General features: G+C 34.9%; 1 protein-coding gene and 1 long non-coding RNA gene across 3 annotated transcripts in view; one reads left to right on the forward strand and one right to left on the reverse strand.

Moving 5' to 3' along the window:
- Nucleotides 1–26,398, forward strand: part of LOC136030352 (uncharacterized) — a 110,297-nt gene that overhangs the window by 39,411 nt on the left and 44,488 nt on the right. For both annotated transcript variants that reach the window (XM_065709271.1, XM_065709270.1), the window contains exons 6-10: nucleotides 5,282–5,411; nucleotides 8,759–8,888; nucleotides 10,967–11,018; nucleotides 16,811–18,448; nucleotides 26,181–26,302. In XM_065709271.1, coding sequence (XP_065565343.1) covers nucleotides 5,282–5,411; nucleotides 8,759–8,888; nucleotides 10,967–11,018; nucleotides 16,811–18,448; nucleotides 26,181–26,302 — 2,072 coding nt within the window. The remainder of the gene's footprint in view (nucleotides 1–5,281; nucleotides 5,412–8,758; nucleotides 8,889–10,966; nucleotides 11,019–16,810; nucleotides 18,449–26,180; nucleotides 26,303–26,398) is intronic.
- LOC136030353 (uncharacterized) overlaps nucleotides 1–26,398 on the reverse strand; it is a 55,575-nt gene that overhangs the window by 15,934 nt on the left and 13,243 nt on the right. The gene's annotated exons all lie outside the window — the stretch shown is intronic.

Raw genomic sequence — 26,398 nt, forward strand, 5'->3', positions numbered from 1 at the left:
AGATCCGATAACCCGTTCGTAAATTAAAATACCTCATTTTTTCTAATTTTCAGAATTGACCCCCCCCCCCTAACTACCCCAAAGAGAGCGGAACCGTTTCGGTTATGTCAATCATGTATCTAGGACTTTTGCTTATTTTTCCCACCAAGTTTCATCCCGATCCCTCCACTCTAAGTGTTTTCCAAGTTTTAGGTTTCCCCCTCCCACCTCCCCTCCCCAATGTCACCAGATCCGGTCGGGATAAAATAAGAGCTCTGAGACATGATGCCCTTCTAAATATCAAATTTCATTGAGATCCGATCACCCGTTCGCAAGTTAAAAATACCTCATTTTTTCTAATTCTTTAGAATTAACCCCCCCCCCCCCCCAACTACCCCAAAGAGAGCGGATCCGTTCCGGTTATGTCAATCATGTATCTAGGACGTGTCCTTATTTTTTCCACCAAGTTTCATCCCGATCTCTCCACTTTAAGTGTTTTCCAAGTTTTAGGTTTCCCCTACCAACTCCCCCCCCCCAATGTCACAATATCTATTCGACTTTAAAATAAGAGCTCTGAGACACGATATCCTTCTAAATAACAAATTTCATTCAGATTTGATCACCCGTTCGTATGTTAAAAATACTTCATTTTTTTCTAATTTTTAAGAAATAATCCCCCCCCCCAACTAACCCAAAGAGAGCGGATCCGTTCCGGTTATGTCAATCATGTATTTAGGACGTGTGCTTATTTTTCACACCAAGTGTTTTCCAAGATTTTAGGTTTCCCCCTCACAACTCCGCCCCAATGTCACCAGATCCGGTCGGGATTTAAAATAACCGCTCTGAGACACGATATCCTTCCAAACATCAAATTTCATTAAGATCTGATCAACTGTTCTTAAGTTAAAAATACTTCAATTTTTCTATTTTTTCCGAATTAACGCCCCCCCCCAGCTGGTCAAATCGGGAAAACGATTTGAGAAATAAATTATTTCTAATTTAATCTGGTCCGGTCCCTGATACGCCTGCCAAATTTCATCGTCCTAGCTTACCTGGAAGTGCCTAAAGTGGCAAAACCGGGACCGACTGACCGACAGACCGACAGAATTTGCGATTGCTATATGTCACTTGGTTAATACCAAGTGCCATAAAAACAATATGTCTGCAAGATATGTACAAAGTCATTTCCTCAAAGTTCATATTTATCCAGACATATGAGAACTTGTAAAGGAGAAAAGACTTGTACCATCAAGATCTGTGTGAAAACACTTTCTCGAATGTTTAAATTTTCCAGGCACATGAAGCTTCATACAAAACCACGAATGAGCGAAAGGAATAAGAATATACCCCTAAAAATTAAGTTAGGTTAAAGGTTAACCTAACTTAAGATAAAGCTGGGGTAATGTAAGTTTTATTTAATCTAAACTAACCGTAAGTCTTCATTCAAGCTTTTGTTTGCATTTTTCGAACATTTTTAAGTTTCCGTTTGCGTTTGTGTGACGTTTTCAGGTTTCTGTTCATGATTTTTGATCTTATCATTTTTCTGTTCGCATGATTCCGGCTTTTTCAAGGTTCTATTCGTATTTTCTTTTTACTTTTTCATGTTTTTGGTCACGTGTTTCTGGCATACTCCTTTTTGCTGTTATATCTTCCTTTTGAATTAACGTTTACTGAGAGGTGCCACCATCAAATTCTTTTTAAGTCTTTTGTTACGCTCTATTTGGCGGTGTTCTTATTTTCTCATAATGCTTTTTTTTTGTCGACTACTTATTTAGCTCGACTTTCATATCTTTCTTGTCTCTAAGTTTCTTCTTTCAATAGTATGATACCAAATGTATGGATCGGGTATCTTCTTAAACCGGAGGTTATTTTCGAATTATTGCTCTTTACTTGGAGATTAATTAAAAACGCTACTAGATCCCATAATTTGCAATAGAATGATCCATAACGTAAATTGAACGATCATTTGTTCATAACGGTGTGGTCAGAGAAAAAGAGTCTTAATGCATTTTTGTGTGCATTTTTTTACGTTTTTACGAATCGGACAAAAATTTTAGGGGTGGGGTTCAAACTCCATAACTCCCCTGAATATTCTGAAATAAAGAATAAAAGTCTAAATAGTTGTTTTTCGAGGAATTAATATCGAGAAGTAACCTCCCCAGCCCTAATTGAGAATCACTTCCTTGCTCTCTACTGCTAATTCCCCTAATAAGTCTAATGATACTGGTTCCAACTTTAAAGACAGTCACTTCTTTAAAAGAGTCTACTTTGCATACCTTCGGAGTCAGTATAACCCCCCATTGTGATAGGGAATTATGTAAATTATCTATTGTTCACAGGTTAGTTTTAGCGGATTTAAATATCGTTTGTTAGGCTAAAATTTCGAGAGTTTCCCAAGGATATCGCCTAGAAACGATACGGGCGCCTGAGTAAATCAAAAGATGGTAGATGCTCCCGAGTTTTTAATTTTTTTGTTTCTTTATTTGATCCTGTGTTCGATACGCTCTTCTTAGTTTCAACAGACATTAACAGTGGTATGGTATCATATTATATTTTAGTTGCTTTGTCTTGATAAATATAGGTGAATGTTGCGTAACTTTGTTGATTCATATTTTTCTTGCCACAACTCTGAAACTCTGTAAAGAATGATGCACTCTTTTGGATGGGAATATACATGATATTATCACGTAGTATTTGTCAAAAAGTAAATTATAAAAAATCCCGTCTTACCCAACCCAATTACTTTCGATCAGTTAAAAAGGTTGAAAACTTCTGTTTCGAGTGAATTCTCTCCCAGTCTTCTAGGACCATCGATACAATTACCTCAAGGAAAAAAAAACAACAAACAAACAAACATGTATCCATGATGTATCTCCTGAGTAAAAGCAGAATTCCATGTTTTATCTAATTTTTCGGGATCGTTTCCGCCTTTTTTTAGAAAATCTTGCAAATTTTCTCAGGCTTATACCTTTTGATGGGTAATAGCATTCAATTTTGATTGATGAGAGCATTGATTTTTTTTTTGCAATTGACGAAAGACAGAAAATTTGGATTGTTTGCCTGCGGTATTTGTTTTGAAACAAAAATTCTCTTATCTTATTCTAGTGTTATTCAACTGGATATCTTGTTTGCATTTTTTTTGCATTCCGCTGAATATTTTTTAAGTGATAAATATCTGAATTGCCATAATATTGATCTTGCATAATATTGCATAAAATCAAATTTAGTTGGCCAATGACAGAAATACTTTTTTGTCATCTAGTATTATATCCTCGATGTGAAACATAGTGAAGCAAATTTGCCGATATTACATTTATAGAATAGCAAGGTTAAGCCATCTACGAAAATATACCATAATATTAAAATAAGTAACTGGTTTTTGTTCTTCTTCACAAAGTGAGTACCGAGTTCTTTTTTGTGCCACCGAGTGCATATATTATTTTTTTTTTTTAATACCGCTAGTAGGGATAAAAACAATGGACAGAATTTTAAATGGGGCTGTATTCTACTCTGCATTTCATCAAACATTCCAAGGTTACGAGGCAGCTCAGGTGACAGGCAGATGACCGACAGAACCGACCTGAAACACAGAGTACCAAAAAAAAGAGAACGATCAACAAAGGATACCACACAGTAGATAAAAACAAACGACTTTATTTCTTACTTTTCAGTTGAAAGCTGACAAGAAACTTGAAAGTGAAAAAAGAATACTGAAAGTTTATTTTATAAGCTGTTTCTACAGGAAGCCAATTATACCCTCTAATAAAAACCTTTTCATAAGGAATGATCTGAAGAAGTCATTCCATTGATTGAGCTTCCAGCTGATACAAAATTTGATCCACACATATCCTTACATGGCTTAAAATGTACTGAAACTAGATTCCTTTGGCTTGTATTTGTGTCTCTAAGATTATCTCCTTTAATTCTACAAGGCTTGTGTCAATGCTCTTCTTGTGGATATTCTTTCTAATCTCCAGAGCTGACTGGACGTCTAATTTAGGTGGGTTCGTTGTCCAAGGAGGGGCTTCGGTAAATATCGGTATGTATGCTGCTATTTGGCTGTTTTTATTTATTAATTATTTACACAAAAATTATATATATATATATATATATATATATATATATATATATATATATATATATATATATATATATATATATATATATATATATATATATAAATATATATATATATATATATATATATATATATATATATATATATATATATATATATATATATGTATGTATATATATATATATAATACACATATATATATATATATATATATATATATATATATATATATATATATATATATATATATATATATATATATATATATATATATATATATATATATATATATATATATGTATATATATATATATATAAAACACGCACATATATATATATATATATATATATATATATATATATATATATATATATATATATATATATATATATATATATATATATATATATATATATATATATATATGTATATATATATATATATATATATATATATATATATATATATATATATATATATATATATATATATATATATATATATATATATATATATATATATATATATATATATATATATATATATATATATCCACAGAAATGCAGCTAAGCAAAGCTGTTAATAAAATACAAGTTGAGATTTTTCTTCTTAGAAAGTGCTTCTTATCCTATCCCGTGGATGTGCTATTTTATTGGTCTCGCAGAGTACCTGACCTTTTTATTTAGTTTACCTTAAAATTTAGGTTTTAAAGATAAACAGAATATATCAATTATCGCTATAAATAGTAAAATCAGGAGTAATAATAATTTTTTGAAATATAAAGGATTTTACGCACCTATGTCAGTTTTTAGGACTGAAAAATGATTTTGAGCTCTTGGTGCGCAGGCCACATTTGGCCAAGGCCATAATTTTGAGCTTGGGAATTTTTTTTCACTCTATTTTCCTTGAGACAAGCATCAACATGGACAATCAAACTGATCCAGACTAAACAGGCTGCAGTATTTAAAAGATAACATTCCGTGCAGGGCCGTATCCAGGTGTTTCTATTTCTTGAGGGGGGAGGGTTTACAAAAAGATGTTTTTTATGAGGAATTTGGTTATAGTCGTTCAACACCCTCCCTGAATACGGTATTGATGTCGTAGCTTTAAGCCCTGGGGCTTATGGTTTCCCCCTATGACCCCTGTGATAAACTTCATACAAGCACATTGTTCTGAATCCTTGAATTCGTTTTAAATTACCTTGGTATTATTTTATTTTCCAGTATTGCGGCAATAGCTCAAACCTTGACCAAATCAGCTTGCAGACTGAAGAAATTGTGGATTTTGAGTCTGTTGAATATAGAATTTTATTGAAAGACTTGCAAAAAGCTTACTTCAACATAAAGAAAAGAGGTAAGGTTTTGTGTTTTTTAGTAAAATCCAACAAGATCTGAAAAAAATCCTCTAGAGACGGTGCTGGCGCATAGGACGTTGAATCGAAATCTCAGTTGTTAGGAACATCGATCAGGTGTGACTACAATTTATAAAAGGCGTCCTTAAGAAGTGGGAGTAGTTTTTAGAGGCTTCAGTATTAAATTGAATCCAATATGTAAAAATAAGGGAAGTATTTTCCCAAATGGACAAACAAGAAGTCATTTTGAATGGTCACTTTTTGCCACTGATTAAGATAAAGCACAAGTGAATATTTTGACTTTATGACCAACGGTAATCGTCAGCAAAACAGAAGGAAAAAAGCTAATTTAAATCTTGATCCTGACCTATAAGATTCTGATGAAAACAAACTAAGAACAAAAGGATGATTTTCTTTAAAGTGATGAAAATTTTTATATTTGGTATTTGAAGTTTAGTATTTATTTATCAAGGCATTTTCATTTTGGTTCCCCATTTTTGTATAAAACGGGTAGCACAACACAGAACTCCTACAGCTGCCAAGTTGCTCAATTAAACTTACTTCTAAGTGATTTTTAGCATTTTCGTGGCAGTTATGCTAGAACATTTTTAGAGAATAACCTTTCCTGAACTTTACAGGAAAACTCAGCTCCTTAAAAAAAAAAAAAAAAAAAAAAAAAAAAAAAAAAAAAAAAAAAAAAAAAAAAAATACAAAGTTGTAATGACAAAAGTTTTATTAAAATGAGAACATTTGAATTGTATGTAAGTTAAATTAATTTTAGTTTAAGTTTAATTAGTTTAATTTTATTTAATAATTAGTTTTTTTAGTTTAATTTATCGATTTAGAATGCCTCTAGGAATGTTTGGGTAAGTAACCGATACGCGTTAGCAAAAATTAAATTTTCTCCCCATTGTAGTGATTTATATCTGTAATGGTTTATATTTTTTACTATGTTAAATAAAATTAAAATTCAAAGTCTCTGGCTCAAAATTAGAGAAACTAAATGGATTTTCTAAGATTTCAGGAATATTAGGTGTTGGGTTTTAGTTTTCTGTCGTTTGTTGGGATCTATTATCCAAACTCTACAAGTTATAAGAAGACCACCCTGTCAACTCTAAATAGTTTGGCCCCACAAACTAATTAGTTTATAATTGACGAGATAAATTCATCTTTTAAAGTACTGTGTAGCCTTAAAAATACGAAAAACAAGATTCAAGCGGGCCAAGTAAACAAAAGCCGTCTAGAAGATTCACTTTGGTAAAAGCTGCAGAATAAATTTATAAGTCAAGCTATCCTTTAAGTTATCCTTTTTCCAGTGACCATGTGGCAGTTATAGCTCATGGGAATCTTAAAATACCTTCACCTGTAAAGCATGATTGGATTATCAGGCAGTATGACTGCACAGACTGAGATGTGCTGCCAAACTTCTTATCAGCAAAGCCGTGGAGTAAATTTTCAAAAGAAGCCCCACATTAAGCAGAGGCACTTTACAAAAAAGTGATTACAGAGGCCATTGAGCAATTCGTCCCATCAAAAACAGTAAAAGTATCATCGTGAGATAAGCCTTGGTTCAACACTGGTTATAGAAAGGCAACTAGGGCCAGAAAGAAGACTCACAAGAAATAATGTTCGAATGAATCAAACGAGGACCGGGCTGCTTTTATTAGCACTTGGAACGCGTCTGTTAAAGTCGCATGTCAAGCTAGAGCCAATTACAAACATAAGTTTGTAGACAGACTGAAAAGTGCCCCTGAAAAGCGATGGTGGAGGGTCGTCAAAAAAGCTCTACCATCATCTTAATCGGTATCAATTCCCTCACTTCATGTTGAAGCGACGATGATGCATTTAGGCCAGGAAAATACAGATGCACTTGCACAAGCCTTTTCAAGGTATTTCCAACTTGATGACGTCGGATTCTCCCTTCCCCCTTGCCCACCATAAACAGATATGAATAACACCTGTGTTAACATAACTACTAGTAAGGTGCTCAGAACGCTAAGCCCGCTGGATGTCACCAAAGCTTCAGGCTGACACGATTCCTAATCTCATTCTCAAAAGATGCATCCCTGAACTTGCTGGTCCTCTTGCATGTCTTTATAGAAAATACTTCGCAGGCGCTTGCTGACTTTCTTCGTCAACGTTCATTGCAGGTTGTTCTCGACGGCTTCATATAAAAAACACACAGTCTTATCAGGAGTACCCCAAGGAAGTATTCTTTGGCCAATTCTTTTTCTTGTTGTTTACAAACGACCTAGGGAATAACCTTGTGAAGAAACCTCACCACTTTGCTGATGACACGACAAAAAATGCATCAAATGCTAAGAACGAAGATCCTTAAGGACAAAAATTGGGGAGTGGGCAGATGCGTGGCTTGTCAGTTTTAATGCAACTAAAACAAAATAGCTCCTAATTTCTAAGGTGCGTAATAGGAGGGCTCATCTTGATTTCGTCGGCAAAGGAAAGGTAATAACACAAGCTGGTACACTACGCTTACTTGGAGTTAACTTCTCTTCAGATCTATCGTGGACTGAGCATCTCAGTAAAACTAGATCCTATTACTCCTAGCAGCTAGGAGTTATCCTAGTATTTAAAAGTCTCCTCCCTGATGAGTCTATTCTGCCATTATTCATTTCGTGTATCAGACCTGTCATATAATATGCATGTTCGCTCTTTGCTGGTGCATAAAAAAACCGCATCCCTCCACTCCAACAGATTCAAAATCAAGTAGTTCGTGCAGCAACCTCAGGCAATACGATAGCTACTAAAACCCCACAGCTGATCCAGGAACGCTTCGACGTGGCGCCTATGTAAGTATTTTACAAGTACACGTATAACCCTCCATCAAAGGAGCTATCGAAACTCGTTCCTGACAGAGCAAAGCCCTTGCGATCAACTCGCCGAAGTACAGCTCGTTAGGCCTAGCTTGAGCAGGGTAGTCCCCGCCAAGAATATTTGAAAACAAGTTTCACCCGAGGATCGGTCGAAAATTTCCGACGGTTTCTTGGAGTGCACTTTTTAGGCTCAGAAGGGTCAGAAGTAAATTAGCGTTATTGCTGAATCAAAAAAATATGCTTCACTTAGAAGTAATCTAAAATTAGGAAAAAACAGACATAGTAGGTAAGAAAAGGCAGAAAATATAAACATCACCAGAAATTACTGCTGGGATTCAGGGGAGAGATTACTCAAACAAATGATAATTGCATTGAGAGGGCAACCATTAACAGTTGCCTCGAGATTGCCATTTTATAATGCTGTTTCTGGTTGGAACACTAAACTGCGTAAAATGTTACCTAATCTTGCGGAATTGACTAAACAGATAAGGCACTAGAAATAGTGTTCTTTTTTTCAGATAACGAGTTAAAATTAATTGTAAAAGTGACAAATCCTGGGATAGTGGAAAGAGGACGAAAGGTCATCACTCTACGAGCAGAAAATGAGCAAGAAAAGAATTTCTGGCAGGCAGTTATACATAAACAACTGTAAGTAGCTCATATTGCTAAGACGGCTTTGTTTGTGACGCACTCTGTATATAATCTGTTGATATTGTGCTGTTTTGCTACATGGATAAGTTTTTTAACCTTGCGCTTTTTTTATTGATATTTTTTTTAATTTGAATTTTTTAATTTTCATATTTTTACAAAAAAATAAAGTACTTGCTTTACGTTTCCGCTTCTATTCGTATGTTACAGTTTGTTTTCAGCTTGCATATTCGGCACTCCTTGCTATGGAAGTTTCATTTACATGCTAATGTTTTAGTTTTTTCGTTCTGATTTTTGAAAACAGGTATATTCTTCTCAGAATATAGTTTTTTCTTTTCTTCTGTAATTTTTTATTGTAATTTCTGTTCTTTTTGGGTTTCATTTATTTATTAATAATGATTTGTGGTAGTTTTACTTTAGGAAATTCCTCCCATACAAAATCCCTCCCAAAAAGCATCTCTGGATAATTCCATGCTCGCTTAAAATTCCTCCTGGAAAATTTCTGGAGTATTTTCCCCAAAAATCCTCCGGAGAATTTCTCCCGTGGCAAATTCTCCCGTTCCGAGAGATTCCCCTGGCAATTTCCATCCTGCTACAAATTCTCCTCCCCCGCAAAAAAAACCCCTAGCACAATCTTGTGGAAAATCTCCATATGTAAAATTGAGTCGCCAGAGAGAAAGTGAGACAATTAAAAAAAATTTCTCACAGGAATCCTGACAAAGTTCACCCGTGTAAATTTTTACTATATAATTCCCCCTACAAGCCTCCTTCCCCATGCAAAGTTCTCTGTGTCCCCCAAAGAAAATCTGTGCCTCCAAAAATGTCTGTATACTTCCCAGTAATAAACACTAAACAAAGCTGTGGGTGATCATGTCATCTCCAGAGGCAAAGTTGTTGAACATTCAAACTATGCTGAACAAAATAGCTATCCCAAAAATTTGATTGAATGACTAAGGAAAAAGGGGCGTGACAAGGTTGGGGTACTGCCAAGTCCACACTTCTGCAGATAGGAGCTCGAAACATGTACATTAAACTTCTCTGATACACTGAATACAGAAAGCCATAAATTTTGATGTATTTATTGTTATTAGGATTCTGTTTTTTTAGTTCTGCTTACTATTAGGCCAAGTCGCTCCTTACTTACAGTTCATTACCACAAACTGTTAAATACATCAATTTTGATTGTAATAGGTCAAGTTCTTGTGGATTTGCCTGGTTTCTTGTTTAATTGACAGAAAAGACTGACCCGTCAAACAGGAGCTGTTTCTATTTGTATTTTCCTGTTTTGTGCAACCCCCCTGAATATATTTCCTAAATGTTATTAGACAAATTACAAACTAAATTTAACCGTGCGTTAAAGTTAGATTCAAAATGAAAAAGATGAAATCTCGATTCTCATGCTGCCGCCCAAAAGAGCTTTATTGGAAAAAATCTAACAAAGTTGCATCTAAAAATATACATGAGGATCTTTCCAACGAATACCGTCAGTGCAAGTAGCTTTAATCCCCTCCCTCCCTCCAATTTTTTTTAAAGAAACAAGGTAATTAAATGGGAAAATACCAATTCAGGCATTTCCTGAATTGGAAATGCCTCCCCCCCAGAAACATGCCAATTCCAGAAGTAGCAAGAGGCCTTGATTAGCCTCTTCTTTGAAGTTTTATTTTCACAGGCTCAAAATTTGAGGACCCAAGCTTCTTTGCCAGTGCCTAGACATTTCCATAAAATATACTTTTGGCAGATCTTATTTACCCTGGTTCTTTTTGTCTAATTAAAAAAATTGACAACGTGTAGATCAAACCGCAGGTTTTGCCGATGAATGGCAACCAGTTTAGATCACATCTCTAAAGGTATTGTTGGGCAAGGTATTGAGGTACAGTCTGCTGGAATTGAGGTGAAAACAGCTAAAATCTGTGGTGACAAATGTTAGTCTCTTTTTGCTCAAGAAATGAAACTGTTGAATAGGGAAAATATTAGATTTCTAGATACTTATGTTTCCTACCACGTTATGCTTTTCTACCTCTATCTTAAAAACTTACCTTTCTATAGAAAGAACTTACGTTTTTCTTCTTTTTTTCCAGAAGTAATTTAACTGTAGACGTTGATAGAAAAGGCTATACCCATCTTTTACAAGTAAGTAGCACGATTATTATCTAGTTCTAGTTGCCTTTTTAAGTAACCTAAAAATTAGAGGGCAACTAGGCCTCCTTACCCACCCCTTATTTCTCAAAATTGTCTGATCAAAACTAAGAGAAAGCCATTTAGCCAAAAAAAGAATTAATGGGCAAATTTAACTTGAATAATTTATGTGCGAAGAGGCAAATTCAAACATGCATTGATTCAAAAACGTTCAGAGATTAAATAAAAAAACTAGTTTTTAAACTGAAAGTAAGGAGCGACATTAAAACCTAAAATGAACAAAAATTACTCCGTGTATGAAAGGGGCTGTTCCCTTCTCAATGCCCTGTTCTTTAAGCTAAAGTTTCACTCTTTCTCTCAATTCCACTTTATTAAACAGTAAAAAAGGGCACTAAAACTTTTCATTTCCGTTAGAATGAGCCCTATTGCGACATTCTAGGACCACTTGGTCGATACGATGACCCCTGGAAAAAAAAAGAACGCACCCGTGATCTGTCTTCTGGCAAAAAATACAAAATTCCACATTTTTATAGATAGGAGCTTGAAATTTTTGCAATAGGGTTCTCTGATACGGTGAATGCGATGGTGTGATTTTCGTTAAGATTCTATGACTCTTAGGGGGTGTTTGCCCCTATTTTCCAAAATAAGACACATTTTCTCAGGCTCGTAACTTTCGATGACAAAGACTAAATTTGATGAAACTTACATATTTAAAATCAGCATGAAAGTCCGATTCTTTTAATGCATGTTTTAGTATCAAAATTCCGTTTTTTAGAGTTTCCTTTACTATTGAGCCGGGTCGCTCCTTACTACAGTTCGTTACCACGAACTGTTTGATAAGCCGTCCTTTTTTTCGGCTTTTAGAGCTTAATAAACTCTTCCTTGGTAAGTTTTTCGTTATGGGCTGCCTCTAACGTTTGTAAGCATGAATATACAAGGAGTCGGAGGTAACAGGGTCGAGATTGCTTGTGCAAGACGTTGACTCTTGTTGATAGAATAGTGACCGAATTTTATCCCCCCCGACGTTTACCCCACACCCTCCAGAAAATGCCCCCGGGAAACTATCCTCACGGAAAATATCCTCCTAAAATACCCCTCTCTGGAAATCCCACCTGCAGAAAATATTTCCCTTGGAAAATATCCCCCCAGAAAATATCCCTGGAAAATACTCTCCCGCTGAAAATCCCCCCGGAAAACACCTTCCCTATTGGAAATACCCCACTCCATGGCAAATACCCCTCCCCTATAAAATTACCCCTCAGTAAATAGCTCCTAGTAGAATGCTCCCCCCCCCACGGCTGGCTGGTCTCCAATTACTTTTGACTTATAAAACAGGACTAGAGCTCTTAATCTCTGATCTAATGAGCACCCTCGAAGTTTCTGCGATCATGAGATGGAGGCGTGGATAAGGAAAGGGCAGTCCTCTTCTTATACGGAACAAATTTTACTCATTTTGAGGTTTAATATTACTCTTTACGATTGCAGTAATAGCGTAGACCAGACATATTGCCAGAAATTCTAAGGGAGTAGATATCAATATTGATACTTTTTAAAGTTCCTTTTATACCCCTCTCGAAAACAATCCACCTAACAAAAATCTTGATTACGGCCCTGCAATTTCTAACCCCCCTCCCTTTGTCTCTCCCTTAGAACTGATTCTGTATATATCTGCTGCCTTAATCAGAGCTGGGAAATTTTGGCATTAAAATGTACCCTTTCAGGTATTTCCCTCCCTCCCTAACTACATAACAATTAAAATATCCCATTGTAGAAATTTAATTGCCCTTTTAAAATTTTTAATTTGTCCATTGCTTACGGATATTATTTGTTATTGGGAAACATACAAACACTTTTCGCGGGGGAGTTCTAAGGGGAAATTTTAGTGGGGAGAAAATTTTTTGGAATAATTTCTTTCAGTGGAGATGTATTTTCCACGGGAGAGTATTTTTCGCGGTTATTATTCACAGGGAAGGGGGTACTAACCGCGGAAGAGAGGAGTAGGGGGCGTTTTTGCAAGCTGGTTTTAGGCCTGCTAAAGTGCTTTGCGTACACTTGAGAATATGCATTAGTCCCTGAGCTGCAGTGATTGGGCACATTGTTTTCCTCAAGCCATAAAAATTTCAATAAATTAATTAAAATTGCGACTTGGATATAAGACGGAGAACGATTTGTTAGATGTTTTCCAGAAGAAATGCCTAGGGATTGCTTAGGATACCCCCTGATTGACAGTATTTGAAGCAGTGAGCTGTGTGAAAAATGCCGTTCTATCCCATTTTCCACGGCTATAATGAGAGATAAGTTGAAGATAAAATTGCCAAAAATTGTCCTTTTTTGCCATCCTCTTTGAAAGGAAAAGCAAATGCTTCCAGAACGGAGTGAGAAGAAGTCGCATTAGAAAATATAAAGGAGGTTGGAACTTCTTGGAGGGGGTGTAAAGTGTAAAGCTATATATAGATTGGGATGGAGGAGTACTGCGCACAGCCGTGTTCACCTTACGTGGCTTAGTGAAGTAGTAATTGTAAGAAGTAGTAGTAGTAGTAGTAGTAGTAGTAGTAGTAGTAGTAGTAGTAGTAGTAGTAGTAGTAGTAGTAGTAGTAGTAGTAGTAGTAGTAGTCATAAATCATCTTAGATGACTTGATGATGTAGTCAGTTGTAAGTAGTAGTAGTACTAGTTTTAAATTTTAAAGTACATTACATAGGTTATTAGTCTAAATGAATGGGTATACTTTCAGAAAAAGGATGACTGCACTTTTAATGCTGTACAAAAATTCTGGATTCTTAGAGCCCCCTCCCTCTGGAGGTATTACCACGCCTCTAATTGTTGAAACACATTTTTTTATTTTCTTACTACAAGTTTTGGTATTTATTTATGTTTTACTAGGAATGGCCCAGTCGAGCTAGTGGCTGTAGAATTTTAAGAGGGGCTCTAAGAAAGCAAATTGTACCTTCTTTTCATAGAGCCAGCAGCGATCTAAGAGCGACCAGATCGTTCCCACGCCATTCTTTATCCTGGGGACCCATCGTGGCAAAGCATGGCGTCATGTAAAATTTTTGTATTTGCCAATTTAATCAGAAAGGTAGAAATAGGAAAGGTCAAAAGCATAATACGAAAAAGGAAACATTCAAACTTAAAACCACATTTCCTCGGCTCAGCAGACCCTAATGCTCGAGAATTATTTTAGTTTGGAGGCATGGGCCCTTTTAAAGTAGGGGCCCAAAAAAGGACCAATTTTTTTTCCTATTGGTTTTGAACCTTCAAAGGTTTTTGCCTTAGCTTTGGGACCAAACAGTTTTGGATGTACGAGGAGGGGATTAGTAGTTGACGACAGTCCTAGAAATATTTTAGCTCCTATAAGCTCCAAGTACCTGGACCCAATTGGAACCTAAAGTAAAACGAATGACTTAAGGGCATGGTTGCTCCAAAATTGGGGTACAAACATGGTCGAAAACATTTTTTCTGATCAGCATAAAACTCGAATTCCTCAAATTCTCAAGACAAGACGATCTCTGTGCACAAGAAATACACAAAAGAAAAGTATTTGTTCTCGTGAAAAGGGCCAAAAAAGGTTCCCGAACGACATGAAACTTACACCTGTTAGGGGATTCTCATGTCAAAATAAAGAAAAGACTATTCCAAGGTTAGAGTGGCGGGCCCGCCGAAAAAGGGTCAGAAATCTTTTTCTTTTCTTTTTTTGGTTTGCATGGAACTTCCATTCGATTTTTTTTGTCTAACAGGACTAAAAACAATCACAAAGAATTGCTTAATTTTTTAAATTGTTAAAAATGAAGAAAGTATGAAGCAGAAACGTTTTGCTTGAAAGAGTGTTATATTTAAAGCCCAGAATTCTTAATTAGTTGGAATTTTTACATAAAAGTTTTTTTTGTCCAGTCAAATTAAAAAAGAAGCAGAATTTAGAAAATAAAAAAATCGATGAAGTAGTATGGCTTACTCGAATAAATGTGATGATTAAATCCTTAAATTCAAAGAGAAGTGGAATCTTGATATGAAAGGGGCTTTGCTATTGAAATTCGAAAAAAAATCATAACTCGAATAGGTTTTAGAAATAGGTCTAGAAAGAAATTTGAGATATACATACTTAATTTTTGGGTAAAATCTGAAATTTTTGGCATGGAATGCTATTTGCTATTAAAATGGGAAAAGAAGTTAAAATTTATAAAAATAAAAACAAAAATATGAAGTAGAAAAGTTTTTCTTTTTAAAATGTCACATTAAAATGCTAACTTTCTTTTTAGAAACCAAAATTTTTTGGTATGAAAGGGATTTAGCTATTGAGATTCGAAAACTAAGAATCTTAAATTGTTACTAAATGAAAAAAGTCATGAAGTAGAAAAACCTTAGCCGAAGAAATGTGATATTGAAATGCTGAAAATTTCGAGAAATGTGATTTTTTTTTTAAATGAAAGGGGTTTTGGTATCGAAATATGGAAAACAAGAATCGAAAACGTTAAATAAAAAAAAGAAACATAAAGGCTTTATTTGAAGAAATCTGATATTTAGTAATTGGAGGGTAGCAGTCAGCCCCCCCAGGACTTTTTCAAGTAAATGCTATTTTATATAGTCCATAATTTCATGGAATTATAAGAAGTAGATGGTTATATTCCCCTACTCTTGGTATAATTTAATAAATACAAAAGAAAGATTAGAATGTAAAATTAAATTAAAAATGGAGGTTTGAGGGGATTTTCAGGGGAACTCCAAATGAAAAATGATATAAACACTTTTTTACCAAAAAACAAACACAGTTTCTAGGTTTTTCTCTACGCAGAGAACTTCGAAACAAATTCGAATAACAATCCACCTTAAAGAAAAATAATTATCCTCTTAGTCAAGGAAAGGGTACAGCTCGAGTATACTGCTAGTTTTAGCATTTTAATACAAAAAATCGATTTAAAAAATATAAAAAAAAATGAGAAGTTAATAGATTGTAAGAAGTATGTGCCCCGTTCTTTTGTACCTATTTCTAGGAGTCATCACTATTTTAATAAAAAAAATAGGAGCGGAAAAAAAAAGATGTGGAGGATGGAAAAGAGAGGGATTTTGGAAGGGAAAATCTTTATATTAACTGAAATAGTTTTTTTTTTGTGTTTGGAGGCGCCATTTTGTTAGTGTTAAGATTTAAGAAGTGTTTAGTATATGATTTTCTCAATAAAATTTATCAATTTTCGGAAGTGTATTAGTGTAGAATTTACGCTATGAAATTTAAAAAATAAATTTCTTTATCACTTTTATTTATTCAATTAGAATTAAACCTTTAACCTTCTTATAGCATACTAAATGCATGTTGAATGCGTTTAATACCTTGTGGCTATTAAATGTTTCTCCTTGTACTATAAAAACATTACATTCAGATGCCTACTGGTACAGAAATGTTAGCCCACTACGCCCCTGCGCGTGCGGGAGTTCTGACAGACAACAATGTGAACGTGATAGATGAAACCAGCTTCCGGGTTTTTAGCCGGTTGTTAAAATAGGTCCTGACCGGAACTGAAATTGAACCTCACTACTCTCTAAGGCGTGTACAGAATGGTTTTAGTGCTGTAAAAGCTAAAAATTGCACAGATTTTCAATCCACATGAATAAAAATTCCCCTCCCTATCCATTCCAAATTCTTACTGAAAATAATATTTTGAAAATATTGATTGTTACTAATAATCCATCGCAGCAATAAGGTACTTGATGCGAAAATAGGCGTGCGATGCACTTTTAACGCTCATTTCATGGACCTTAGAATACTCGACAACTATTGATTTATATTTTGTTTCAGAGGCAATGGTATAAACTTCGAGAAAGTTTTTCAAGGTCATCAGGCAATTGCAAATCAAAAACCAGCAGCACCAAAGCAGAAACATCAAGGTCTCCATTTGATAATTCTTCAACTGCTCCTACAGATAGTGGAGTGGTATCTTATAACCCAATGGTTTCGCAAAATCCCCCTGACGTAGACAAGTTTAGTGACACCTTGGAGAGTCACGGCTCAGTGTCTTGTGGTCCCGAAACTATTGACTCTGATTTGAATGTTAATCTGCTTAATCAAGAATACTTTGACACAACTAATTTAAGTGACATATCAGAGAATAATGAATTTATAGATTTTTGTGAAGAGGAACTACTAGAATTAACGAATAGCAGACATCGTAAACAGAAAAATGATGATAATTATCCATTTTGCGACCTTGAAGATATTTATTTACCTATAAAGGGAACTAAAAAAGAAATCGAGAATGATGACCAAGGTGATGGATTAGCCTCCACTTTTGTGCACGGTGACCTGTCTGTCCCTGAAGTGTGTGATGAAGAAGTTAATTTAACTGACTTAAAAAATTCTTCAGATTTTCATAAAGAAACCACAAATAATAGAGAAAATTTCCATCAAGATTCATCGCCACTTTTTAAAGCAAAAGAAAAAGCAGAGTATGCAAACTTATTTTATTCCACAGACGAAATAAATAAACGTCCAGATGTTGAAATAAAAAACTATAGTGAACCTTCTGATTTGAATAATGATCTAAACAATTCTATGGACACTAGTTTTAACAAGGAAGTCGTCAATAATAGTGAGAATTTTTATCAAGAACCATTGTCGCTTTCTATGACGGAAGGAAGAGCTGTAGATAAACACATAAATTGTTCCACACACCAAATAAAAAAGCCTCCCAACCTTTTAGTCAAAACAGAGGAAGTAATAATAGAAAGAGATTTGAAAGAAGAAATGCATAAAAAAGCAAATAGGATTACCAAGGTTGAAAGTCATAAAGAAGTCTTGACCAATTTTGAAGAAAATAAAAATTTGAAAGAAGGAATGGTTTGTCAAAAGGCTAGATTTTTTGAAGAAGTGAAGCGTGTTGAAGCAGAGGCTGTCAAAAAAATGCCGAAAAAGCAAATAGATGAGAAAAAAGCTGTTCTTCAAACAGAGAAAAAGGAATCGTTTGAATGTTTAAGCCAATCAAAGTCGTATTCAGCAGAGTGCTTAAACAAATGTGTCGAAGAATTTGACTGCAGCGGCTTAAGCATACAGGAAAGACTTCGAATTCTAAACGCCGAGCCAGTAAAATCATTTAACCGACGATCTGAAACAAGTACACAACCAAAAAAAGCCGAGGAAGGCAGACAGCAAAGTCCAGCGAAGTCCAAACCAAGTCCAATAAAGCGAAGAGCACCCCATCCGCATTATTCCTTACGAGAAAGTCTATACTCACTTGAGGAGTCTCAACCGTGTTCCACTTTAGAAGGTAAAGTACTGCAAGACAACCGTAAAAAAACAAGTCCGTCTTATTGTCAGTATGAATTGGAATCTGACACTAGGATAAGTGCACGAACTTCTCGGCAAACATCTGAAGAATCAGGATGCAGCAATGTTCCGCCATTTAGTAGGAATTCTCAATTCTCAGAACTAAGTCGACATGTAAGTGTGCACTTCTTTATTTCTGTTTTCTAGAGCAGAAGGCGAAGCTATGAGCCTATTTTATCTGTTTTTTATTTAATGAAATCAGAATGTAGACGTCTTTTGAAGAAAAAGAGCTTAAATTCACCTTATTATGAGGTTGAAAAATTTATACACCGCATCACAAGACTACTATAGCAGATCTGAATGTTTTTTTTTTTTTAATTTGGGAAAACAATAAAGCAAATCACCGTGTACAAATGTATTTAGTCATTCTAATTTGATACCTCGGTAAAATGAACAGAGAAATATCAAATGGGATATGTCAGTTTTAGTTATGACAAAACCACTTAAGTCGTGAAAATAATTTTCTTTTTAAGGCTAATGGTTGCTACGTCTTTTGTTTAGTCGTATATCGATTTTAAAGGTAACTTTATTGTAAACTTTTGAGTATGTGAAAATAAGTAACACTTGTTTTCACTTGTTTGCAAATTGATTCTTTTATAACATTAATAGGAAAAAACTTTCGGAAAAAAAAAATTTTCAATGAAAAGTAAAAGACATATTAAACTCAAGATAAAAGGAAATAAAAACCTACAATACCTCAAACTGAAAACGACTAGAAATTACTATTAAAGAGTAAATGAAACCCAGAACGACAAAAATTAAATAAGCAATTATTGCAAAATAGCATACAACTGGCACCAATATAAATGAATAAATAAATCTTAAAACGAGTAAAGCTTAAATTGAACATGCAGATCAAGTTTAAAACCAACAAAAACCTTTTGCTATTGAAGCATAAATGAAACCCAAAACGGGCATAGATTAAACAAAGAGTCATACTAAACAACAGGTACTAATATTAATGCATAAATAAATCTTAAAACGAGTAAAACTTAAATTGAATATTCAAATCAATCTTAAAACGAATAAAAATCACTAAAAACAAGAGTTTGGATACTACCTCTTCCCCTAACTGTAAAAGTCTAAAACCTACTGCATCATTGGCTCTTTATTAAACAATTTGTGTCTTGAACATTAAACAGTTCGTGGTAACGAACTGTAATTAAGGAGCGACCCGGCTCAATAGTAACCGAAACTCTAAAAAATGGAATTTTGATACCAATAGTTACATCGAAAGGATCGCATTCTAATGCTGATTTTAAATATATAAGTTTCATCAAGATTAGTACTACTCATCAAAAGTTACGAGCCTAAGAAAATTTGCCAAATTTTAGAAAGTACGGGGAAACACCCCCTAAAAGTCATACAATCTTAATGAAAATCGCAACATTAGATTCAGCGAGTCAGAGAACCCTTATCGTAGAAGTTTCTAGCTCCTATATACAAAAATGCGGAATTTTGCATTTTTTGCCAGAAGACAAATCACGGATGCGTGTTTGTTTGTTTGTTGTTTTTTTTTCCAGAGGTGATTGTATCGACCCAGTGGTCCTAGAATCTTGCGAGAGGGCTCATTATAACGGAAATGAAGAGGTCTAGTGCCCTTTTTAAGTGACCAAAAAAACTGGAGGGTACCTAGGCCTTCCCACGCTCATTTTTCCCCAAAGTCACCAGATCAAAAGTCTGAGGTAGCCATTTTATTCACCATAGTCAAAAAACCTAATAACTATGTCCTTAGGGACGACTTACTCCCCCGCAGTCCCCGTGGGAGGGGCTACAAGTTTACAAACTTTGACCTGTGTTCACATATACCAATGGTTACTGGGAAGTGTACAGACGTTTTCAGTTTTTTTGGTTTGGGGGGAAGAGTTGAGGGGGGATGTTACGTGAGAGGATCTTTCCATGGAGGAACTTCTCATCTGGAAGAGACTTTCAGTGAAGGGGATGTAGGATTTTCTAGCATTATTTAAAGAAACAAGGAAAAAATAAATATGAAAAGTTTTTTTCTACTGATAGTGAGGAGCAGCATTAAAACTTAAAACGAACAGAAATTATTATGCATATGAGGGGTTTATCTCCTCTTAATACCTCGCTCTTTATGCTAAAGTATTAAAAGTTCTAGTTGCCTTTTTAAGTAACCAAAAAATCGGAGGGCAATTTGGCCTCCTCCCCCGCTCTTTTTTTTCTCAAAATCATTCGATCAAAACTATGAGAAAGCCATTTAGCAAAAAAGATAAATATTCAAATTTCGTTTTAATTATTCATCTGCGGAGAACCAAAATCAAAACATACATTGATTCAAAAACGTTCAGAAATTAAATAAAAAAAAAACAAGTTTTTTTTAACGGAAAGTAAGGAGCGGCATTAAAACTTGAAACGAACAGAAATTAATTCGTATATGAAAGGGGCTGCTTCCTCATCAACGCCTCGCTCTTTACGCTAAAGTTTTTTACTCTTTTAAACAGTAGAGTTAAGAGAAAGAGTCAAACTTTAGCGTAAAGAGCGGGGCGTTGATGAGGAAGCAGCCCCTTTCATATACGAAGTAATTTCTGTTTGTTTTAAGTTTTAATGCCGCTTCTTATTTTCCGTTAAAAAACTTGTTTTTTGTATTTAATTAAGAGAAAGAGTCTATTTCAAACATATTTAGTCTTGACGCAAACAGTATTTTTTCATTTAATTTTATAACTTATGAAATTGACAGGAAAAATAAAAGTTATTATTATTCCCAAAGGATTCTATCTACCCTCTTTGACAACCTGGATACGCTTCCACTCTTTTTATTCATTGAAATTGTAAGAGCCTAAGTAGTGATAGTAGTATCCCCAAAAGTTTCAACTTAATACCCCCGTCGCTCTCGATATATTGCAAAGGTGTCTTATTGGCAACCATTCAACACAATGCCTTTTGATTTATTTTAAAGCAACATTTAGTTTTAGAACATAATTGACCAAATGTATAATCACGGGGGTTTAATATGCCTAATATTCCTAAAGACATAGTTGCTGGACCGTTGTACTATGCTGGACAAAATGGCTGTCTCAAAATTTTGACTGGATGCGTTTGGAAAATGAAAGGGCTTGAGAGAAGGGCTGCTTGCCCTACAATCTCTTGTTACTTTTAAAAAGGGCATCAGAAACTTGCGCTGTAGTTGGAGTGCAAGGGGGAGGACTTCCCCCTTCATATATCTAGTTAAAAAATTAAACAACTAAAAACAAAATGAAAGCATTTTAATCGTATTTTGTTGTCAGTAAAGTGCAAATTATTTTCTGGTCTTGAGAAGGCATGGGGTTATCAGTCCTGCTCTTGTTAATTTTTGCTCGTTTTGAGTTTGACTTGGTTATTTATTGTATGATTTAAATAAACAAAATACGCTTAAAATGTAAATAAAAAAAGTAAAAAATCACTTTTTCAAATTTAATGGATTAAAAATTATAAAAACTCCAAAGAATATATATCAGTATATGTATACCAAACTGACAGTCCACAGCCTTTTTTTTTGTGTGTGTAGTAAAACCCAAGCAGCGACGAAGACTACACTGCCTTACCATCCCAAACAACCAAAGAAAAAGAAGAACAATAGGGAATTTCTCAAGACAGTGGGAAACAAATTATTCTTCTTGTTTTTTGGTGTTAGTAAAGCGCAAATTATGTTCTGGTCTTGAGAAGGTATGGGGATTGTCAAAGACATAATTTCCAGATCTTTTAACTGCACTGAACAAAATGGCTATCTCAAAATTTTTATTAGATGTGTTTTGGGAATTGATGGGCTTAGGGGGAGTGGGCTTGTTTCCCTCCAGTCATTCTTGACTAATAATAAGGGCACTAACCCTTTCAATTTACAACCTGATGAGCCTTTTTGGAAGTTTCTACGACAACAAATAGCCATTTCAAAATTTCTATCAGATGTATTTAGGGAAAATACGAGGTATGGAAGGGGGATATCCACCCTCCGACCCCTCTGAGTGTTGAATAGGGCACAAGAACTTTTGATTACGAAGCCAATGTGCCCCGTCAGAAGTTTCTACGATCAGCCTTTCTATTTTGACCTTATATGCCTCAGGACATAACTTACAATTCTTGCCCTGAGGGCTTTAGGGGGTTGCCATCCTCAAAGACACAATATCCAGACCTTTCAATTACGTTGAACAAAAGGTCTATCTCAAAATTTCTATTGGATGTTTGTGGGTAAATGGTGGGCGTGGGAGGGGGGTAGTCGCCCTTTCAAAATTTCTGACTATTAAAAAGGGCACTGGTCCGTTCAATTTCCAACTTAATGAGCTGTTTTTTAATTTTCTACGACAGCAAATGTCCATCTTAAAATTAAAATGAAATGCATTTCGGGAGAATGCAAGTTGTGGGGGAGATATCCACCCTTGGATCACTCTGAATCTTAAAAAGAGCACCAGAACTTATGATTACCAAATTAATGTGTCCCTGCAAAGGTTATGCCATCACCCTGTTTATATATAGCTTAAATGGGCCGAGTCCGTACCTTACAACTCTCGCCCTGAGGGCTGTGGGGGGGGTGTCATCCTCAAAGGCATAATTTCAATTAAGTTGAACAAAATGGCTGTCTCAAAATTTTTATTGGATGTATTTGGGGACATGGTAGGTATGGGAGGGGGTTAGTTGCTATCCACTCACTTTTGACTATTAAAAAGGGCCCTGGCTTTTTCAGTTTATAATCAATGAGCTGTTTTGGAATTTCATCTACGACAAATGACCATCTCAAAATTTCTATCAGATGTATTTTCGTAAAAACATGAGATGGTTCTCCAGCTTAAAGGATCTGTCTTTAGACCTCCTTTATGCAAAGGGACAACAGTGGCCTCTTTTATTCGTGAAGGAAACTCACCCTTTTTCAGCGATAAGCTAATCAAATATACAAGGAAGTGCAATAAATATACCATTACTTATTTAAATGTTTGCAGATTGAGACCATCACTCCCAGACAAATTTGACTTCATCTATCCTAGTATTTGCTTCATCTCTTCTAGATAAGTTTCAGCAATGTTCATATTTACCCCTAAACCTATTTAATCTTTAAAAGGTTCAGTACTTTTACTGCTATCATTAAATGAGATTTCACTTACTCATTTAAGAATTTTTGAAAAATATTCACTCAAAACATCAGAAATTTCTTTCCTTTTAACAACTAGAGCTAAATCTTTTAAGAAACTAGTACGTATATGAGGAGGTGCCACCTCCTCACATATTCGCTCTTTACGCAGAAGTTTTTAGTGCTTTAAAAAGCTTGATATGCAATTCAAAGGTCCTTGTATCTCAGCAGTTGTTCTTAAGGAATTGGGACAGTAAGTCAAAATTTAGCGTTCCTACATCTATTGTAGCCCTTTATCTTGCATGGAGTACTTGAATTTTCAGGAACAAATGTGCCAGCCTGCGGCATTACTTTCTCTGCTGCTGGGAAGCTCAATTTATAGTTTTTTGATACTCTCAGAATTTTCAGTCAGCTGTGTTTTTACCTTTTGGGGCAAAATCGTATTTTAGGGCCGTAAAATAGCAGACAATACCACTTTCCCGTTGACAATCTTTATTCAACTGAAAAGGATACGAGAACTTTTAAGTTCTCATCAAATGGACCCTCTCCCAATCTTCTATGACCATTGGTTCTGTGTGATTACTTCAGAACTTTCCTTTTCCTCTGTGTGATTGCTTCAAGATTATTTCCTTTTTTGGGACGTTTCCCCGCATTTTCAAATACAGGGTAAATTTTCTTAAGCTCGTAACTTTTGATGGGTAACCCTAAGTCTAATAGATTTTATGTATTTGGAATGAGGGAAAAACATCAATTTTGTTGACGGATTAACTGTTATAAAATTTTCGTTTTTTAGAGCTTCGGATATTTTTGGTCAGAGTCAACTCTGACTTACAATTCGATACCACGAACTGTTTGATTTAAAATCTCCTAGTAAAATTGACCGATAATGACTTGTTGTCCTGAGAAGGATGTTAAAGTCTATAGAAATCCCCTAGTGTATGGCTTTCAAAATTTATATTTTGAAAGCCTCCCAGACAAATTTGACTTCATCTATCCTAGTATTTGCTTCATCTCTTCTAGATAAGTTTCAGCAATGTTCATATTTACCCCTAAACCTATTTAATCTTTAAAAGGTTCAGTACTTTTACTGCTATCATTAAATGAGATTTCACTTATTCATTTAAGAATTTTTGAAAAATATTCACTCAAAACATCAGAAATTTCTTTCCTTTTAACAACTAGAGCTAAATCTTTTAAGAAACTAGTACGTATATGAGGAGGTGCCACCTCCTCACATATTCGCTCTTTACGCAGAAGTTTTTAGTGCTTTAAAAAGCTTGATATGCAATTCAAAGGTCCTTGTATCTCAGCAGTTGTTCTTAAGGAATTGGGACAGTAAGTCAAAATTTAGCGTTCCTACATCTATTGTAGCCCTTTATCTTGCATGGAGTACTTGAATTTTCAGGAACAAATGTGCCAGCCTGCGGCATTACTTTCTCTGCTGCTGGGAAGCTCAATTTATAGTTTTTTGATACTCTCAGAATTTTCAGTCAGCTGTATTTTTACCTTTTGGGGCAAAATCGTATTTTGGTGCCGTAAAATAGCAGACAATACCACTTTCCCGTTGACAATCTTTATTCAACTGAAAAGGATACGAGAACTTTTAAGTTCTCATCAAATGGACCCTCTCCCAATCTTCTATGACCATTGGTTCTGTGTGATTACTTCAGAACTTTCCTTTTCCTCTGTGTGATTACTTCAAGATTATTTCCTTTTTTGGGACGTTTCCCCGCATTTTCAAATACAGGGTAAATTTTCTTAAGCTCGTAACTTTTGATGGGTAACCCTAAGCCTAATAGATTTTATGTATTTGGAATAAGGGAAAAACACCAATTTTGTTGACGGATTAACTGTTATAAAATTTTCGTTTTTTAGAGCTTCGGATATTTTTGGTCAGAGTCAACTCTGACTTACAATTCGATACCACGAACTGTTTGATTTAAAATCTCCTAGTAAAATTGACCGATAATGACTTGTTGTCCTGAGAAGGATGTTAAAGTCTATAGAAATCCCCTAGTGTATGGCTTTCAAAATTAAATTGGCTCATCAGTTGAGAAGAGCTGAGATTTTAGTCTATTTAGTCCATAGAGTTTCGGCCAGTCCAGCATTTATGTTTAATATCTTTAGGTACTTAAAAAACCTAAGAACCTAAAGTCAAACTTTAAAAAACCTAAAAACCTAACACTTCCTAGTTAAATCTCCTAGTAAAAGTGACCGATAATGACTTGTTGTCCTGAGAAGGATGTTAAAGTCTGTAGAAATCCCCTAGTGTATGGCTTTCAAAATTAAATTGGCTCATCAGTTGAGAATAGCTGAGATTTTAGTCCATTTAGTCCATAGAGTTTCGGCCAGTCCAGCATTTATGTTTAATATCTTTAGGTACTTAAAAAATATGGCACCCCTCTCAGTTCGAAAGTAAGAGTGGACAAAAATATATTAGCAGAGGATTTTTGGGACCGACGGTGTTATATGGAAACAGGGACGAACATTGTGCCTCACAGTTGGTATTGAGTGTGCCACACAGAGGCAATTCAGACATCCACACAAATTGTGCCACACAGAGGTATTGAAGTGCCTTATTGGCTGGAACGCCGCCATGATTTGCCTCTTTTTAAAGGTTTCAAAGTCTTCTTTTTGCAAGTTCCTTTTTGATTAAAACAATTCTTTTACATTGAAATAAACTCTTTCATATAAAAAAAATAAACTCTTTCATATTTCAATAATAAACTCTTTAATAATAAACTCTTTAATAATCTAAACTATTTCAAATAAACTCTTTCATATTTGCAGTCATCAGTTGATGAACATCTCAAGTCGAAACCGAATAGACATAAGAGGTGCAAATCATGGGCTTCCTCAGCGCGAAGTATAATTTCAATTCAGACGTCCTTGTCAAATTTGAGCAGAGCACCGTAAGTACTTTTATTTGTATTTTATATTGGCAAGATAACTGGAGCCAAGAGAATTAATTTATCTGTCCTGAAATATCCGTGAAAAAAATAAAGGAA

Source organism: Artemia franciscana, chromosome 8, assembly GCF_032884065.1.
Source record: "Artemia franciscana chromosome 8, ASM3288406v1, whole genome shotgun sequence".
NCBI classification, from domain to species: domain Eukaryota; kingdom Metazoa; phylum Arthropoda; class Branchiopoda; order Anostraca; family Artemiidae; genus Artemia; species Artemia franciscana.